This window comes from Myiozetetes cayanensis, unplaced genomic scaffold (genome assembly GCF_022539395.1).
Source record: "Myiozetetes cayanensis isolate MyiCay16 unplaced genomic scaffold, myiCay2020 scf35, whole genome shotgun sequence".
In the NCBI taxonomy this organism is placed as follows: Eukaryota; Metazoa; Chordata; class Aves; order Passeriformes; family Tyrannidae; genus Myiozetetes; species Myiozetetes cayanensis.
The window spans coordinates 453,226-472,851 of record NW_026087577.1 but is presented as its reverse complement, the minus strand read 5'-3'; the positions used below and the strand labels follow the sequence as shown (position 1 = coordinate 472,851).

Genomic DNA, 19,626 nt, shown 5'->3' with positions numbered 1-19,626 from the left:
TGATTTCCATTTCCCCTCATCCAGGTCAGGTCCCACCAGCCCAGCTGTGTCCCCACTGCACACAAATCCAATTTCTCTCGTGTTTTCTTGGTGTCTCCCAGTTGAACTTGACTCCCAGAAAGTATCCTCACATTCCAGAAGCTTCTCCATGTTGAGCATTTAGAGACCGTGAAGGTTCAGGCTGGGAATTTGTCACTCAGTATGGTTTTAAATGGATTTCAAGGTCCCACCTTCCCTGTGATGCCTGCAGCCCCTTCCTACCGAGGGATGCAGCTCTGAGGGACTCTGGCATCATCTCAGGAAGGATGAGGAGCAGCTGGGACCTGGGGGAATTGAGGCAGGAGCCTCCTGCTTCTGATTTTGTTTTCCTGGTGGAGGGGGAGTGGGCAGTGGCACTGGAGGTTGGGCACTGTTACCACAGCTCAGGGCAGGACAAGTTGCTCTGTCCAAATCATGTTTTAAAACAACAGTAAACGTGAGGATCTCCTGATTTTTGGCTGTGGGGAGGGGCATCTGTGCAGGGAGCACTGGGGGCACCCCGTGCCATGCTGCACAGGAATACCCTGGAGCAGTTTATCACCCTGGATGAGCGGGAGGCAGAGCTGTCTGGGATGAGCGTACACAGCCCTAGTGCAAGAGGGGTTCCACACCCCCGACTGCCTTTTGGGGACCACTCCCCATGGGGGCATCCCCGTGCCTCAACCCCGCCAGGGCTCGGCCGCGGCTGTCGCGAGTGGGATTCAGCCACGCAACCCCCGCGGCTTCTCCGTGCCCGGCAAAGTCCTGGCTGCTGGAAGCTTTTAAGTCTGAGAAAATCTCTCTAATGCAGAGAGGGGGGTTTCCTTAATCAGGCGGGGGACAGCTGAGCCCCCAGACAGGCACGCTGGGTGCCACGTGCGCGCCCGGCCTGGGATCACGCCGGCTTTGCTCCTCGCTGTCGCTTCTCGTTTCCTCGCAGCCCGGCTGACGTGCCAGTTTCTGATAAGGGACTTGGACAGAGCAGAGCTCACCGGGCACTGGGGTGCTCCGCAGCCAGTTAAAGCCACACAGCCATTTCTGTCCTTTCCTTGGCTGAGTGTTCCGGAGGGTGGCTGATTTGCCCCCTAATTCTCCTTCCTGGAGTTGTCATTCCCCAGGATGTGTAAAATCAGGCATTTTGCAGGATGCTGGGAAGTGCAGAGGACAGCTGCCAGTGTCGAGTCTTCATCCTCATCCTCATTCTCATCCTTATCCTCGTCCAGACTTCCCCAAAGCCCAGGGTGGTTGAGTCTCCCTCCTCTAGGGGAAGTCAACCGCATCCTGGTCAAGCATCGTTTCCTCTCACATGTTCTGCGTTTCCTGCTGCTCTCTCACACTCTTCAGGTTGGAAATGTGCTCCTGTACGAGCTGGGATCATGGGAGTGGGAATATTTCTTGGAAAAGAAGGTGCTGCAGTGGATCCTGATAGAATGGGGATCCTGGGGGCGGCAGCGAGAGGGGCAGATGATGAGCGAGGTCGGTTTTTGCCGTGGGAAGTTCCCACCCTGGTTTTTCTCCTCTGAAAATTTTCTGCTGGGAAAGAATCGCTTTTAAATCTCTTTTATATGAAAAATAGTCGTGTTCCACTGGCTGCAGCCCAGTGACAGAAAGGTTTCCTGAAAACCTCTTTGTATCTTCTGTTTTCACCCTGGTAAAGAGAATGACAAGGAATGAGAAGGAAAGCTCTTTTCTGAAAACCCTTGCAGAGATCCCGAAAACAGGAATCTCTGGGTTTGATTCCTGCTCCAGCAGGATTGTTTTCCTTTTGCATCATCTTAAAAAGCTAAAAATGTGGGACACACATTTTTTTTGTCAAAAAAAAAAAAAGAAATAAAAAATGAAAGAACCAGCAGCCAACGCCTGTAATGGCTGGAAATGGCATTTTGTTGTCCCAAACCTCTCGTTGAGCAGCAGATTGCTGCGAGCTGGGCTGCCTTGGCTCGTGTCCTGCTGCGACTCGGGCCGCGGTCACTCAGCGCCGCCGGTGCTTCCCGTCCCACCACGCTGCAGACCAGCCCTGTCCTCGGCTGTGCCAGCTCTGGAGCTCATCCTCGTCCCCTTCCCCGCAGCTCCAGCAGCCCCTCGCTGTGGCCGGGGTTACAGGCAGGGTTACAGTAGGCTTGGGGCGGGGATGGCAGCGCTGCAGCAGCCCCTCACAGCTCAGGGTGCTCCAGACCCACCCTGGCAGGGAGCTGTGGGTCTCACAGATGGTGAAGTTACAACTGATTTTAAGAGGTTGGTGGCTGGGGAGAGCGAGGAGACCAAGGTGAAGCTGTGCAGGGCACTAAATGTGTTAGACCCACAGGGAATGACCTTGGGAAAGGTGAAGGGCAATGCTGTGAGCTTGTTTCAGGGTCTAGGTGAGCAGAGCCACGTCCACCCCATTCCACCGCTTTCCTTGACAGACTTGTTGAGGAAACAACCCCCAGGGTGATTTCATGAGGACTTAGAAATGGCAAAATACTGCAGCTGGTGGCAGCAGCCCCTCACTCATCCCTGCTCTGGGTTTGGGTGACAAATAGGGGGCAGACGCAAGGGCACTGGGAGCTGCCTAAAACCTCCAGGCCTCTGTGTCTTTGCCGCAGGTTTTAGAAAGGAGAAGGATGTTGTTGCTTGGCTGAAACCTCTTAAAAATTCCATTGTGAGGTTCCCTCCTTCAAAGGTACCGGGGAGTGGCCATGGCTCATCCATTCCCACAGCTCCTGAACCTGCCAGCAGCTGTTGCTGGAGGAGAGGAGCTTCCAGGGATGTGAGGGATTGCCTTCCCAATTGCCAGGCAGAGATGGAAGGGCAGAGGTGTGAGTTCCAGTTTCTCCAAAAGGAATCATGGTGAGATGGGACAGCCCATTTAGACACTGGAGAGTGTCCCCAGCACCCGAAGGAAACCCGACTTCAACCCTTCTGCTGCTCATGGAACAACTTTTTCCACTTTGCCTCTGAAAGAAAAAAAGGAAAAAAACTCTTTTTTTTTTTTTAGAGAAAAGTTCAAGTTTCCGTCTTTCAGCTGCATCGGTGAAACAAAAGGTTTTGGAAAAAAAAAAAAATCCACAAAAAGCAGTTTCAAAAAAAAAAAAAAAAAAAGGCAAAGCTGTTCCTTCCCCACTAGCAGTGGCTCTTCCTCTTTTGGGCCGTTCTCAGAACAAACAAGGACACATACAAAAATAGAAAAATAGTAGGGAAAAATCCTCGGGAACCTGCAGAACAAGCGCTGGGAATCTCTCTACTGTTCATGGCAGTAATTCCAATTCCCGCTGCCTTTCTGTATGGAGAGACAGCACAGGAATTGGCAGTACTAGGAATTATTAGGAATATTATTATTAGGTATAAGAATTATTCAGAATCATTATTATTAGGTAATTTGTTAATAGTTACTAGGTAGCAGGAATTACTGGTAAAGCCAAGCAGAGTGTCAGATGCCACTGTGGCCAGGAGTGAGCCTGGTCCTTCGCTGCTGGAGCTGGAGCTGGACGAGGACATTTCCCTTCTGCCACTGAATGCGGTAACGAGGGTGGAAATGGCGCCACGGAAGGAGCAGTTCTAATGGAAAATATTGTGAAAAGCTTCAGCTGGATGGAGAGCAGGCTGGGGGTGGGTGTGGTGCCCATTGCTTGGCCGTGGCCACCTGGCACAAGCATCCACTAAGCCAGACCTGCAGGAAGAGTGGAGCTGTGTGGCACCAATGCTGTGTGGACCAGTGCCGAGCATATCCTACCTGCGGCGTTCCCAGCCTTTCTGGAGACATCCCGGCTTTTATTCTCTCCAGCAAAACTTCCCCTCCAGGCCCTGTGTTTCCCAGAGCTCACAGGGAGTGGGAGAGCCACTCCTGAACACGCTTTGGCCTCAGAATGGAGATGTTTATTGCTGTTTAGGAAGACAGAGAATTGTCAAGACTTTTTTTTTTTTTCCCCCACTGCTGATTTTGGCATGAAAAGGGCCCGAGACTTCCAGGAAATTCTGTAGCTTTGACTTCTAAAAAAAAAAAAAAAAAAAACGAGTTGGCAAGTGCTGGTTCCGTCATAACGCCTGATTGCTTTTGGTATGTTGAAAATAGAGCGATTAAATGTGGATCTCAGCTGGCTGCTGAGCACGAGCGAGGGACTTTGGGGTGTCACCGTCCCCTGTGCATGGCCAGGATGGGCGGTCATTGGGCTCCTCCTAAAGAGCAGATGTCACCTTGTTGCCTCGATGCAGCAGTGCTTGAGACCTTTCCTGCTCGTGGGCCCAGTCTTGGCCTGGGGTTTGCTGCCCAGTGTTGTCACTGTCACCCCCCATGCCACCCCCGCCAGAGCTCGCAGCTGTCACTGTGCCACGTGCCCTGTCCTGCGATGCTCTCCCTGTTGCACCTTTGCGTTTGGTAAATGCCACCCGTCTGGTTTTGTCAAGGATGAGCTACTCTTTGCTTATAATTTTGGGGTTTTATTTTCCTGTTTGTAAGCAGGTTTTCCCCGGTTTTTGCAGTAGAGCAGAGGGCATCAAGGTTTATTTCCCCTCCATGATGTGGTACTTGTAGGTGACGAATGCGCCTGAGCTGGTGCGGGGCCAAATTCAGCTCCAGCATAAACAGAGCCTTTGAAAGCAAGGAAGTTCCTCTCCATTCCTCCCCATGTTGTAATTCCTAAATTAGAGATGCCCTCTCATCACAACCTAGGATCTCTATCCTGACTTTCTGACCCTGTTGAGGTCAGCAGCACCTTGGGGCGATGGTGTTGATTTGTGCGAGGGCGAGTCGTGGCCCGTGGTGGGTGTTCTGGGGGGGACCTGCCCGTGTTCCCCCTCCCCACTCCACGCAGGATCTCAGACTGTCACGGTTGTGCTTTCAGACATTAAGAAAGAAAGGTTTTAACGGCTGTGACAGCCCGGAGCCCGACGGTGACGACTCCATAGACCAGAGCCCTCTGATGGAGGATAAATACCGCAAAGGCAGCGAGGATCTGGATATCCTGTTCAAGCGATACGGTGTAAGTACCTGCCCGTGGCTGGAAAACCTTCATTATATGTTCTTTTCTGTTTTGTTTCTCTTCTGTTCGACTTCCTCCCAACCTCGTCCCCTGCTCCCTCCCCGACACCCCCTCCCCGTGTCCCCCCCAAACGTAACAGGCGCTGAACAAGAAGCACAGGGAGTGCGAGAGCCCGGAAGGGGATGAAGTGTTTGCGCTGACCCCGCAGACGGAAGAGAAATATAAAAAGATTGATGAGGAGTTTGATAAAATGATGCAGAGTTACCGGCTCGCAGTGAGTAGCTGGTGGCCTGCAACCCCCCCGGGTCCCCTCCCCGGTGCCTCCAGGTGACGGGGGGTGGATCTTGCATGGCTTTGCTTCGGAGCCGTGCCGTGCCTTGGGAGCCGATGCCCGCAGCCCCCACAGCCCCGAATGCACCCGGCTCTGACGGGTGGGATGCACAAGGGGCCTTGAGGGTCCCTCCTGTTTCCCACCCTTGGGAAAATGGTTCCCGTTAGCTCCAATGTCCTGAGCTTTCCAAGCTCCGTCTGGACAGTGTAGGAGGATATTGCCCCTCTTCCCTCCTCTGCTGCAAATACTGAATTAGGGGCCTCCTTTTTGCACCTTCTTTTCCCCACAAAAGGGATTTTTGTTTGGGTTAAGATCCCAGTGTTCATGCGAGCTGGTAGTGGGTGCCGACCCCTCACATCCCTGCAGGGCTCAGCCTGCTTTGGGCTATTTCACATTAATTCCCCCCAAATCCACCGAGCCCTTGGGGCAGCTGGTGGCCGTGGCAGAAATCCAGAGAAGGTTTTAGCCTGTGATCCCAGAGCTGTCACCGGCACCGGGGTGGCATCAGGACAGTGCTGAAAGGGATTTGTGTCAGGAGACAGGAGGAGGAGGGGGACATGTTTCAAATTAGTTGTTAGTTCAAGGGAGCAGAGACTCTCGATGCAGGCAATGGCTGTTCGGGGGGATTAGCCCCAAGTTGCTGCATCCGTAATTAATGCTGTGGGAGCAGGAGGGAGGCTCCTTTTCCAGGAGTGGATGCAGCACAGAAAAAATGACACACACACCCCCACACAAAATAATGTCCTTCTGTGCTTTGCAAACCCCCACAAGTTAAAATTCTGGTTTTTCTCGAGAGCTAGGTCTTGTGAAATCCCCAGGTTTTATTTTGCTGACTCAGCACTGTGTTACTCCAGGAACCTCGCAAGGACCCCAAAATTTGCATCTCCATCCCCTACATTTTGGGGTGGAGGGCGTGGGGGCACTGCCCTGAGACCTGGGAGGGCTGAGGAGTGGAGGAGAATGGGGTGTAGGACGTGATGGTTGCTCACCAATCTGCTGTGACAGTGAGCCCAGCCCCACGGGTGGGTTCAGGGCAGGATTAGCTCTGGTGAGGCTTGGATCTGCCTCATCCTCCCCGGTTTCACTAGCGGGGGGCAGGTGTCCACCCTCCCAGGGCTTGTGTGGTGTGGGTGTACAACCCCAGCTGGACCTGCACCTCCCTGGCACCTGGCACAAGCCCTGCCACTGGCACAGAATAGGCCCAAAAATCCACCTGAGCTTTCCCCTTGGGAAGCAGGGGCCACTCAGCCTCAGTACATGCCTGCTGCAAAGGGAGGGCTTCCAGCAAGCCCTCATCATCCACACGTGCCAATCCAAAGGGACAGTCTGTGCCCAAAAGTCCTTAGGGTGGTGGCATTCAGGCGCTGGGCGGCTCCCGGTCAGGGCGAAGCATCGGGCTCTCCACTAAACCCCGGCGGCCGCGAGGGGCCGAGCGGCGCAGGTGGAGCGTGTGTGGTTGAAGGCGGCGCTTTTCCATTTTAACTGCTGGGTTGGTTTGGTGTGTGTGACCAGAACTAACCCGACGGGGCGGCCGGGGCAGCTTAACGGCAGCCGTGCCCGCTAACGAGAGGCCTCGGCGGGGCTTCTGCCTCTGGTGTTTGCCCTCGCTTCTAACGAGCGCGGGAGCCGTGGAGTTTGGCTGACGTGTGCATCTCCTCCCCACCCCCAAGATTTTGGACTGATATGCAAACCACTGTCCCTACTAGCTGTGCCCTCCCTGGGGCGGGGGGAGTCTGGTGGCCTGAGTGTGTGTTGCTGCACGCAGGGGCAGCATCAGCCTGATGCTGGTCTGCGGGTGCAGTGGGACAGAGCTGGATTAAGGCAAACCTCGGCTCTGGGGCCAGTGTATCCACCTCCTGGTGCTGTGTTGCAGAGGGGGTTTAGCTCTTCCTCTCCCTCGCTGGGAATGTGCACGCACACAGACGTGTTGGCAGTGATTTATTACACAACGCTGCTCCGGTGTTCGTGCGACGCCCAAGAAATCTTCCTCCTCCTCCTCCTCTGGTTCTGCTGTGCAGGATGAGGTCCTGGGGCTGAGCAGAGGGAGGGCTCCACCTTCCAGCTCTCCCCAGCAGTGAGGGGGTTGCTGAGCCCTGCCCCTGTGAACGGGAGCAGCGCTGCAGCGCAGGCTCAGAGCCACCGTCCTCGCAGCCTGGCTGCGGCCGCGGGATATCTCTGAAGGACAGGGTGCCCTTGGGAGGCAGGTGGGGAGGGTTCCTGGCAGCCAGGCGTGGGTGAGCACTGTCCCACTCCTTCCTCCCATCCTCCCCTCTGCCTCCAAGGCGCAGCACTCATCCAAGGGCAGATTTCTGGAGGGGAAGGGGCCACAGGGCAACAGCCTTCATCCATCTGCAGTGGGGAGATTCTCAACTCCCTCTGCCCTCACTAGTGCAGCCTCTGGGGTCCTGGATCTGGTCCTGCCATGGTCCCATCCGGTGCTGGGCTACTCTGCCTCTCCGTCCCCAAGCAAATTAAAGTGGGACTTTAGCAAAGCCCCGGCTAAAGCCTCTAAGCAGGTGCCGGCTCCTGTTAACGAAGAGCAAATCAGTGACATAAGACAGACAGCCAGGATAATCGCAGCGGGTCTGGCTCCCACGGGGATGCTGGTAGGTGAAGCTGGTCCTCGACCTGAGGCCAAGGATAGGGCTTTAGCGATGCTCCCGCTTCCCTGGGGTCAGCTCCTCCTTCCCAGCAGCTCCCAGAGGAGCCAGGATAGATGACAGCGTCACCCAGGGGTTGTGTGGAGCAAAATGAGTCTTTCCCAGGTGCTCAACCTCCAGTACCAGTGCCAGCCCAAACTGAGATCCACTGCTGGAGGGCTCTTTCCACCCCTCTGGATGAGGAACAGCCTCATAAAATCCCTGCTGCTCTTGGGGTGAGGGGTAGTGCCGAGCTCGGCTGCTGTTGGTGCTGGTGGGGCCAGACCACTGGGGTGCTTCTTGCTCCTTCATGCTCTAGGATGTTCCCAGCTTCTCCTCTGTGGCTGCCCTGAACACAGTGAGGGTAAATAAATAGTCTGAAAATGAGGCCAGAACAGCAGGTTGCAGAGCTGTGGTGTGTCCAATGGGACAGCCCATTGCTCTTCCCGGTGTTCCCTGGTGAAGTCTGGGCTCTGGTGCATCCCCCTGAAGGGCCAGTGTGGGTTCAAGCACAGCAGTGCAGGCCAGCAGTGAGATGGAGGTTTGGGGGCCCTGACTGCCCCCCCTTGATCAGCAGTGGGTGTTGCTGCTGCTGTGCTGCAGGGACTCAGCTCCGGCTGCCCTTTACCCCCCGCTCTCTGTTCAGTCCGCAGTGCCCGCTCCCAACTTCGCCATGCCCGTGACGGTGCCGGTGACCAACCAAAACACGCTGCAGTTCAGCAACCCGGGCAGCTCGCTGGTGACCCAGTCCCTGGTGACCTCGTCGCTGACAGACCCCCGGCTCCTGTCGCCGCAGCAGCCGGCGCTGCAGAGGAACACGGTGTCCCCAGGGCTGCCACAGCGGCCAGCCAGCGCAGGTGAGCCACACCTTGAGCCTTCACACCCTGCCCTCCCCATCCTCCCTGCCCACAACCTACCTGGGCGTGCAGCACCAGGCATGGGGCATCCCAGGAGCCAGGGGACAACCCTACTGCCTCCATCCCCTACCCAGAGGTCCCGTGTCCCAGCATTGGTGGCAGGAGCAGCCTGGAAGTGTTGTTGCTGCCAGGCATGTGCTCCTGTCCTCCTACCAGAGGTTGATGCCCCCAGTTTGTGCCTTGGGCCCCCCCCCCCCGCCTTACCCAGATCTCTTTGAGAGTTGGATCTCTGCAGGGATCTGTTTCAAGGTTGGGCAGCACAAGATGAGTCACCCAGCACCATTCCCAGGCTTGGGGGTGGCTGCTGGCATCCCGCTCGCCGGTGGCACTCCGGTGACATGGGACTGCTGCCTAAAAAGGGCTGTTCTGAGTCGGGCCGGGCTGGTTGCAGTTGGTTGCCGGTGATTACTCATGTGGCTCTGCTGACAGATTGGAAGAGCCGTCATTTCCAGCAGGGACCGGCGATGGGTGGTGGAGGGCGGGGTAGGAGAGAGGAGTTGTCCCCTGTGTCCCCTGCAGTGCCGGGGGGGACGGGGACGACGTGTGACCACGGCCCAGCTCTCCCGCGGTGCCATCATAAATAATAATAGCGTGCAGAAAGCCCCTGCCTGCTATTTTGGGTGTCACAGATGGTCTGTGAAAGTTGCACGGGCTGCGAAATGGCAGAGGCGCTGCCTGTGACCGCCCGGACGTCTGGGCGGTGGGTGCTTGGCTGCGGCCCCCCGGCTCTGTGAGAGCTCAGGGGGGCTCTGTGAGAGCTCAGGGGGGCTCTGCCAAGGGTGTGGATTTGGGGAGAAGGGCTGGAAGGTGCTTCCAGAAGCACATTATGTGGTGGGTCGGGGCGAGCACAGTGAATTGCCTGGCTGGGATGCAGTAGGAGCCATGGTTCAGAGACGGCTTGTTTGCTCACTGCTCTCCCCACAGCGGGTCTCTGAAGTGCCCTGAGGTGTTCAGGTACGAGGACAAAGCCCCAGACTTGCAGGGCAGGGGTCATTCTGTTCTAAGTCTGGTCCCACAGAGGAGCATCTCGCTCCAGACAGGGCAGCAGAACCCTCCTCAGGCACAGGCAGCCATCACTCCGGCTGCAGGGATCTCTGCCCTCTCGCAGGCCCCTCGGCTGAGAGCAGAAGAGGCTCCCTGGTAAAGCAGACCCCGCTGGGGGCTCGCTGTTTGCAGCTTGCTCGCTGCTCGGTTGAGGGGGATCATTTTGTGGTTGCGAGCGCAGAGGTGTTCCAAGTCCGGCCATCTGTGTCTCATTCGCTCGCTGCCTGGGACACGGAAGAAATCCTGCTTGTGGGAGCCAGGGCCTTGCATGTTAGAAAAACTCCCTTTTTTTCCCTTAAATTTTTTGGTTTTAGCCCTGCACTAGAGCTGGGAGTGTTGTTTTCAGAGCAAATGCACAGCGAGCGCTGGCTGGGTGCCTTTGCACTGCCCAGTGCCATCGGCTCTGGGGTGGGAGAAGGGCAGACAAGGGGTTATGCAGGGCTGGGAGCGGGGTTGGCATCACCCAAGGGAGTGAGCCCCTTCAGCAGCCTGGGCACCAGAGGCTGGGGTGCAAGTGGAGTCCCACAGCAGAGCACAGCCCTAAAATCCTGGTGGGGTCCCTCCTCCAGGACTTCAGAGGCACCAGGAACCTTTACAGCCTTTACAGGCCAGGCTTTACAGCCCCATCCCTTGAAGGGAGGGTGCTGTGGTGCCACATCTGCCACATTTTGTGGGTCACCTTGCCCTTTCTCAAGCTGTACAATATTTGGAACCACTGCTGTTCCCAACCCTGCTCCCATGTGGGGAGCAACTGTCCTACCCTGCACAGCAATGGCTCAGCCCTCCTGCCCTCCTCCCAGTGTCAGGGGCTCTCTGCAAACCTGAAGCCCAGAGCCACGGGCTGAATAAAGGTTCCTGTCTCAGGTTTCCCCATCTGGGCTGAGAAGGGCTGGGCGGTGGTTAGAGGTGGGGTTTGGGATCGGAGGCTCCTCGTTCCCCAACCCAGGGCTCCAGGATGACTGCGGTTGCAGCTTCAGAGCCTCCGCGCCGGCTGCTGGCCACAATCGCTGCCCGCGGCGTAGCCAGGCAGCCCCAGCTGGGGAAAATAGGTGGCTTTCAGAAGCGACTCCATAACGTGGCAGAAAAAAAGTCAAATCTTCTTGCAGGAGGGGCAAAACGTTCAGGTTTTTGGGGAATATGAAAGCCCCCGGTCTGGTTTTTCCCGGCCTGGTGGGGAGTGGCGGCACTTTCCAAATGTTGGGATGGTGGGAGGCAGGATCGTAGCAGCGTCCTGGCAGTGCAGGGATGGTTTCCATTCGGCCTGAACGTTACAGGGGGGATAGTGTTTCACGTCGTGCTGCTGGGGCTCTCTTCTCCAGCAGCACCGGCCCCCGTGTCCCCCAAAGGGGGGCTTGGAATAAAATAGCTGCAGTGTTTTCCAAGCTGCCTCCTCTGGAGCAGGATCCTGTGCACCTGGCTGCTTCCCAAAGGAAACGGATCTGCCTGGATAATGTTTCCCAACCTGATCACCAGGAATGCTGCTCATTTCGCCCAGGACTTTCTCCCCCGAGGATGCAACCCCACTTACATTCCTCTGCTTTCCTCCATTGTGCTCCACCCCCACTTCCTGCCCCCCAAAAGTAGGGATGCTCACCCTGTTTCTGCGTGGATGGTGACCCTGTGTTTCCGGTTGCTTTGCAGGGGCAATGCTCGGGGGAGACCTGAACAACACAAATGGAGCCTGCCCGAGCCCTGTGGGTAAGTGAGGAACCTTTCAGCCCTGTGCCCAGGGCTCCATGTGCCACTCCTGCCCGTGGTTTCCCCACGTGTCCCACAGGATTTTGCTTTGCTGTTCGGAGAGAAGGGCTGGGGAAAATTTTGCTACCATTGGCAGTGGGAGGAGTTGGCATGGGGAGCTCCAGCCTTTGTGGGGAGTGCTGGTTTCAGTGAAGACCCCGGAGACTGAAGTGTATCCCTCTCCCCTGGGTCTCTGGGAGTGCTGAAGGTCAGAGAAGTGATCCTTGAGGACCAGGATTTGGGCAGCACTGGGTTTAGCTCCTCATGCTGCAACCAGTTCCCCCCTCACCTCAGGTGATCAATTAACACCCAATTCCTCCTCGGGCTTGGGCCCTGTAAAGCAACTTTACTGCAAGGGAAAAAGCTCATTAAGGTCCCTTTCCACTGCGAGAGCCTCGATGCTAACGAGGCTCAGGCCTTGTGGCTCAGCTCCCTGGCTGTAAAATGCACTAACAACATCTCCATCCCCACATCTGCCTCCGCCATCTGCAGGCTGAGGATGTCAGCCCGACGCTGGTGTGGGCACGGCCCAAAAACCAGCGATGGCCCCAGGCCCTGCTGAGAAGCTGCTGCAGGCCGTGGGCTTGGGCTTGGCAGGGTGGATGCCATCTGTCCCAGGGCAGAGGCAGCCTTGCTCCAGGAGCCTGGCTTGACACCCCGCTCCAGGCCTTTTTGCAGTGGGGCTCCAGCCGACAGCACGGAGTAGGAATGTGAAATTCCACATTGCCCCAGTTAAAACCAAACTGGAGCCGGGTCCCACCGGCTGCGTGGATGGGGCTGGTCCAGCACTGCGGCCGCCCCGTCCCTGTGCCCTGCACCACAGCCCCTCCTGGGAATAGTCTTTTCCCAGTGCTGGGCAGCAGCCATGCCAGTGCCAGCGGGATTTCTTCCCAGGTGCCAGGGCGGTCTGGGAGGCTGCATCTCCCCGGGGCCTCGCAGTGCCCGACACGGAGCTTTGCTGGTGCTTGAGGGCAGGGGGAAGGGGCCGCCATGCCACGGCCCCCCCAGGCACCTTGGCGGCCCCTGTCCCCCCGGCCACCCCCACGTCAGCTGTCGGAGCAGCCGTGGCAGGAGCTTGGCAGGGCCCCTGAATGTCAGCATTGACGTCACCGGAGCATTCCCCGCGTTCCTGCTGCCACTGCAGGAAACGGGCGTGAGGAGCAGGGACAGCCCGCCCGGGGCCAGCCCCGGACCCCCGCCGGCCCTGGCCCCTGCCCGCCCCGGGGCTCCCCGCACGGCTGCGGGAGGGGAGCGTGGCTCTGGCACTGCACTTGCGGTTTTCAGATACCTGGGGCATCTCTTCCTCCTCCTCCTTCTCCTCCTCCTCCTCCTCCCTTGCAGTCTCTGCAGCACTGAGTGATCACCTGCTGCCTCTGAGTCATCAGCTGCGGGTGCCTCTGGCCGGATCCTGCAGCGATGCCGGCTGTATCCCGGCTGTATCCCGGCATCCTGCCTGTGCACCACAGCATGTGCCACCCTTGGGATGCAGCACCCAGCCCGCCCCGCCTGCCCCGAGAAGGGGATGCTGAGCCCTGGCTGTCCCCAGCTCTGCTCAGATTCACACTGGGGTGGTGCAAAGGCAACCCAGAGTGCTTCACTTTTAGACCCCTTTTTTGAGCATGGGGCCTTTGTTGGGAAATCCAGGCAGGAGCTCAGCCCTTCTCCCTCTGGCTCACTGGGGTGGCCAGATCCAGGCTGGGTGGGCATAGTGATGAGAATGCTCAAGGCCACCCACCTTTGGGGGTGAGTGGCAGCACTGGAACCCAAACCAGCTCCCCTCCAGCACAGGGGCCACCCTGATCCACACCCCAGGTGATGCATAACGTGCCATGCCTCAAACAGGGAGTCACCATGAGAGCCACGTGTGTACCCATGTTGGTGCCACCTTGGGCAGGAGAATATCAAGGGGTTTTAACATTTCTTTTGGCTTATCCGTGGCCACTGGCACTGTGGGTAGCAAAGGTCACCCGGGGAATTCCTGCACCTTCGTTGTTAATAAATCTAAAAGCCAGTGGCTCCCTGTGCCCGGTTCACCCATCACCCCTGCCTCCAGCCCCGGGACAGCTCTGGAGAGGCAGCGGCTGGCACTCGGCCCCCGCAGCCGCAGTGTCACTGCCACAGCCGCCTGCTGAAATGCAGATGCAGCGCAATGGTAGATGTGATTAATAATGCAATCAGCGACCTATTTTTCCCGGTCTAACGTGCAATGAATATGAGGGCTGAATCCTGGTGATTGCTGAACGCCTTTCTATCTTTGGGGCCTATTCAGGAAAAAAAAAAAACCAACCCTCATCAGAACAGTAATCTGATCCAATTTATTCCTTTCCTGATGTTCATCAAATCTTTTCCTTTTTAATTTTTTTTCTTCCTTTCCTTTCTTCTTTTTTTCACCCCTCTCTGCACATAAAATTCTTAAGTGGGGCAGCAGGAGGAGGAGGAGGAGGAAAGAACCTCAGATCTTCAAAGGGGCAGTGGGAGCAGTGAACTGAGTCCTCACTTGGCCATAGCCCCTTTTTTCTGCTCTGGTACCATAAGGAGACCTTACAAGTGAAAGTGCCAGTAATTATCTGCTGTGGCAGAGCCGTGGTGCCCGGCCAGGGCATGTAAAGAGCCTCTGATCAGGCCTCTGAGATGTACCAGGTGTTAGTGCAGGAACAAAAGGGAGTTCCTGCAGGTTGAGTAGCTGCCCTGGGCACTGGGAACTCAAGGTCACTGTCTACCCTGCCCTCACCGTGCAGGGTGAGCCTGCCTGGGTGTGGGAGGGTGTTGGGGAGCCTGGGAGGGGATGAGGTGCTGCTCTCCCTGGGAGGAGCATCCATGGAGCCCTGCTGTGGCACTGCTTGCTGTGCATATGTTTACCACAGCTGTGCATTCGCCATCACCATGAATTCACCACTGCCATGCATTCATAGAATCATAGAATCATGGACTGATCTGGGTTGGAAGGGACCTTAAAGATCATCTAGTTCCAACCCCCTATCAGGCAGGGACACCTCCCACTAGACCAGGTTGCTCAAGGCCTTGTCCAATCTGGTCTTGAACACTGCCAGGGTTGGGGCATCCACAGCCTCCGTGGGCAACCTGTTCCAGTATCTCACCACCCTCACAGCAAAGAGTTTCATCCTAATCTCCAGCCTAAATGTCCCTTCTCTCAGTTTGTACCTGTTCACCACCATGCACTCACCATCACCATGCACTTACCTCCTTCATCTCTACCACCCTTCCTCTTGCAGGAAATGGCTATGTGAGTGCCAGAGCCTCTCCAGGTCTCCTTCCCGTGTCCAATGGCAGCAGCCTGGGCAAGATCATCCCAGCCAAGTCCCCGCCGCCGCCCTCGCACGGGACGCAGCTCGCCGCCAACAGCCGCAAGCCAGACCTGCGTGTGATCACCTCGCAGAGCGGGAAGGGGCTGATGCACCACCTGGTGAGTGTCCGTGGGTCTGTGGGGACACTGACTGGGGTGGGAGCGGGTCCCCCAGCAGCGGGCAGGCCGCAGGGGGACGTGGTGCCGGAGCAGGTGCAGTGCAGGCGCCTGTTCCGTGCGGTAGGAGTGGAAGCCGGCCGGGGCTGCGCCGGCAGGGAGGTGTGAGGAGGAAGGCTTGGATTCCCCGCCGTGGTGCCGGCGAGCGCGGGCTGTGGCGGGGACGGGGCGCTCGAGTTAACGGTGCCTCTCGGTTCTCTCCCTGTTCTCCCGCGGGCAGACCGAGGACCACTTGGCTCTGGTGAGTTCCCTCTGAGTGTGCATGGCGGCAGGGTGGGACACTGGCCACTCGGCCCCCTCGGTCCCCACACCCTGCCCTGGCTTGGCAGAGGTGTGGAGCATGCGGAGGGGGTGGGCGCTGGCTCCTTTGCCCTCCGTTGGGAATGTGGTGGGATGTGGGCACCAACACACATCCAGTCCTGCCTCAGAAAAACAGTCCCAGGAAAAACGCACTTACAGGAAAATCGGGTACCCTATGGAAAAGAAGGAGCTGACACGAGCTGTAAAGCACCTGTTTCTCTATCAAGGCCCAAAGAGTTGTGCTGGTCCCCCCAGGGAGGTGAGCCAGGGTCCCTCTGGGGGCTGTAGAGCCAGGTTGGGCACCGCCACCAGCCTGGACCTGCCCCATGGGCTTTGCTGGAGCCACCACAGTTACTGCACGGGAAGACCTGGTCCACTGCCAGCACATGAGAGACAGGGAGTAAATCAGGCTCTTCCCATATTAAGGATATTATTTAAAGCCTGTGTAAATCCACTGGCTGGCTAGTGCACTCCCTAAACCTCCCTTGTGCACGGGGCAGTTTTCCGTGTTATTTTTATGGCTTTTTTTCCTCTTCCTGCCAGCAAAGTGAATGCCACCTTGTTTGTGGCAATGATTCACTCTGCTCCGTTGCTATTCTGGTGCAGGGCAGATGGGCGACAGGTCAGCTCAGCGAGGGAAGGGCAAGAGCTGCTGCGGGAGGCAGCTCACAGCCAGGGAAAAGCTCTCCAAAACACAGGAGTAAGCCAGTCCCTCTGGCAGCCTGCAAGGAGACACTCTTGGCCAGGGCAAGGATGAGCCAGGGCTTTGGCAGGCGTGGATTCTCTTGCTCTTTGTGCCCCCAAACCCTTCTTGCTTAGTGGCCCCCTCCCAGCAGCTCCCTGCCTCAGTTTCCCCATGTGCAGAGAGAGAGCAGTCACTCCCCTCTTCCTGGTCTGCTCATCCCTATTCCCACTGCCCAAGGCGTTCCCGGGCTCTGCACTGGAGCAGCTTTAGGCAAAAATCCACCGGGATGGCATTAGCAGCTTTAATTGTTGGTCTGAGTTAACCAGCGGGATTCTGCCTGAAGTGAAGAACATCCTCTCCTCAGCTGAGGTGGCAGAGGGGAGGTGGAGTGTGATGAAATAAGGTTAGCAGGGGACAGGGACCTTGGCACAGCTGGATTGGGAAAGGAAATGCGGATCGTTGTCCCTGCTGATCCCTCCTGTCCAGTTCAGATGCCCCCCTGCTCCATTAACCTTCTCCCCAGATTTGCTCCCTCCATGTTGCTCAACCCACACACCAGCTCCTCTCTCCAAATGGCAGCTCCCACCTCCTTGCAGGCGGCAGGGGGATGAGTCAGCGGCCCCTCCGCTGCGTCCTGCCCCTCTGCCCAGAGCCTCTGCCTGCAGCCCCAGCCCTGCCAGCCCTGCTCCTGCAGCTCTGGGCTCCAAACACACTCTGCTCCTCTGGAGGGTTCAGAGGGGCATCCCCCCGTTTGTCTCCACACTCCTGACGTGGCAGGGGGAGCGGGATCCCCGGGAGCATGTGCATGGTTTGGTGCCAGCCGGAATGGCGGTTTGCAGCTGGAGCACTGCACGTGGGCATGGAGTGTGAGTGGCACGGGGTGGGGGGGGAGGGGGGCAGCTTGCACACCTCCTCCCTGCATGGATTTGGAGTGAAAATCAGGATGGCATCCCTGCACTCACCTTGTGATTCCCAGGGCTGATACACCCGGCGCAGCCCATGTCACACCGGCCCAGCCCTCCAGTGTGGCCTCACTGGTCCCTGTGCCTCTGCTCTCCTGGGAAAGCTGCAGAACCCCGGAGCAAGAGGCAGAGGGGATGGGGCTGTGGGCTGCGTCCCGCTGGGCTGGCTCAGGGTCCAGTGCAGGCAGGAGTGGGATGGGGCTGAGTCCGGCTCTCTGTGAAGGCATTTCTTGCCATGTCCTTAACCCGTGGCAGTGGGCACGGCCGAGGGTGGCTGCCAGCGGGATGTGTGCCAGGAAAACCCGCTCCTGGAGCCCAGGGCTTTAGCAATTAGAGCCCTGGTAATCGCCTTCCCCGGGCGGGCGGCGGGAGGGACCTGCGGGCTGGGCAGCGTGTGGGCGCAGGGTGTGCAAATCCAGCACAGCCGGGTGCTGTCACCCTCTGGAGGTGGCCAGGGCAGGGGCTGAGCCTCCAGCCTTATCCCGGGAGAGTCCCCATGTCCGTGAAGCATTGCATGGTCCATTCCCAGCCCTCCAAGGCCCTGGGAGCCCTTGGTGTGGGAGGAAGGCACAGCCAGCCTCGTGCCAGGCGTGATTTAAGCTGGGCACTGCCCCAGTCTTCACAGGGTGACGTGTGCTGGGGTGCTTCGGATTAGAGTCAAGCCTCTTGAGTCTGATTTAAATCAGATCAGCAGAGACAGTCCAGATTATCTGCCTTGTAAACAGGGCTGAATCTGACCTATAGATCCGCCCACGTAACTGCCTGGAAAACCACGGGGGGAGGCTGGCGTGCACTGGTCCAAGGGCAGAATTTTTCCACAGTGGACCTGCTAATGCCTGAGTCACACAAACCTCATGAGGGCACCGAGCTGGCAGGTTGTTGAGCTCTGGACTTCAAGTTTTGGGAGGCCACAGAGTCCCTTTAAAATCCTGAGGCCAGTGCTCAGCGTCCTCAGCTTCCCTTGAGGCAGATTTTGGCCACCAGAGATGCAGGGAAGAGGATGTGTCGGCTCTGCGCTGCCTTGGCTGGTCCTGGTGGTCCCTCTGTCACTCCTTGGTAGCCCAGCAGACCTCACACACAAGCTCTGGAAAGCAGTGAGGAATAGTCTGAAGCATCCTGCCCATATTTGTGCCCCATGCACGCAGGGACATGGCTGGTCCTGGTGGGTGAAGCCCAGTCCTGGGCAGGAAGGGGACCCAAGGTCAAGTGACCTGCAGATGAGCGTCACAAGGTCCAGAGTGGCAGTAGCTGGTGGGGTTTGCCCTTTGCTTTGTTGCGGTGTGGAATGGCCGGAGGATCAGTCCTGCTTATCCCACAGTGCCTGTGCTCAGCCCCCAGTGCATGCCCAGGGGGTCCTGAGGGGCCACAACCCACAAAGACGACAGAGTCCAACCGTCTGAGTTTTAACTGCCTCCCTGTTTGCTCCCACAGCAGAACACACAGAGGTTGGGTGTCTCCCAAGCAACTCACTCTCTGACCACACCGGTTGTTTCCGTGGCGACTCCAAGTTTGCTGACACAGGGGCTGCCCTTCTCTGCCATGCCCACAGCCTACAACACAGGTAAGAAGAGCAGTGGCCAGGTCAGAGCTCCCCACTGAGTGAATTAACAGGAGAGGAGAATGTGCTGCTGCAGGGATGTGCCTGTGCTCTCCGAGCAGCTGCATTGTCACTCACGGAACTTACCGCTGCAAGACATGGTTGAGTCCAAAGGTTCCACAGGATTAAAATCAAGGGGAAAGCCATTATATAGATGCTGTCGTGGCCAGAAGGGCTGTGAGGGCTGATCCTGCCCTACTGTAGCCCACTGAACTGTGCAAGTGGATGCTAATTACAGCTACACCCATCCTCGGGCTCTCCAGAGCTCGGGCGATGTCGTAATAGGGGCTTAATGACAGTAAGCACAGGCCCCCAAAAGTTTGGAAGTTGGGAAGAATACAGACCAGCCTGCTTGTAGGCACATCTGATTCAGGCTGGTGGGGTTCGAGCCAGCCCGAGGGGACGGTGACAGCGCAGTTGCCCAAGCAAAGGGGTTGTTCATGTGCCACCGGTCAGACCTCCGCGAAAACTTCGAGGGCTTGCTGGTTGCCCGTGTAACCTGCTCTGAGCTCAGAGGAAAGTTTGCAAAAATGTAAAAAAAGCTGCTTGTCTGGAAGAACCCAGGACAGGCGTGTTGGGAACTCCCTCTCCTAAATTAGTAGGTGTAGCCCTGAGGATGCTGGCTGTGCGTGATGAGCCCCGTGTGGCAGCCGGCGCTGGCCCTGCCGTTCTCCAACCAGGCTGGGCACAGCCAGAGTCCCCAGAATAGGTTTTAATTGAGCCCTGTGCTGCTGCTCAGGGTGGAGGGGGCTGAATTTCAGCTCTCTGTAGTTATTTTCTCTCGCAGCTGACCGTGGTGTTCCTGCCCAAGCACCAGCCGTGTCTGTGCCTCGGGGTTTACTGTGGGAGTGAGTGTGGGGGTCATCACTATAGGTGCAAACTCCAAGCCTGGACTGTTGCCACTTCTTTTACCAGGGCTGCCCTGTTAATTGGGTGGGAATTATCTCAATTTGTGAA

The 19,626-nt window shown here is 57.4% G+C and overlaps 1 protein-coding gene across 7 annotated transcripts in view; it reads left to right on the top strand.

The window, feature by feature from the left end:
* The window catches only part of MEF2D (myocyte enhancer factor 2D), a 74,262-nt gene that overhangs the window by 50,361 nt on the left and 4,275 nt on the right, over nt 1-19,626 (top strand). For 4 of the 7 annotated variants that reach the window (XM_050327817.1, XM_050327819.1, XM_050327816.1 and 1 more), the window contains 6 exons: nt 4,839-4,976; nt 8,593-8,803; nt 11,549-11,605; nt 14,878-15,068; nt 15,346-15,366; nt 18,504-18,633. In XM_050327817.1, coding sequence (XP_050183774.1) covers nt 4,839-4,976; nt 8,593-8,803; nt 11,549-11,605; nt 14,878-15,068; nt 15,346-15,366; nt 18,504-18,633 — 748 coding nt within the window. The remainder of the gene's footprint in view (nt 1-4,838; nt 4,977-8,592; nt 8,804-11,548; nt 11,606-14,877; nt 15,069-15,345; nt 15,367-18,503; nt 18,634-19,626) is intronic. The other 3 variants (XM_050327820.1, XM_050327822.1, XM_050327821.1) reach the window with 3 other exon arrangements.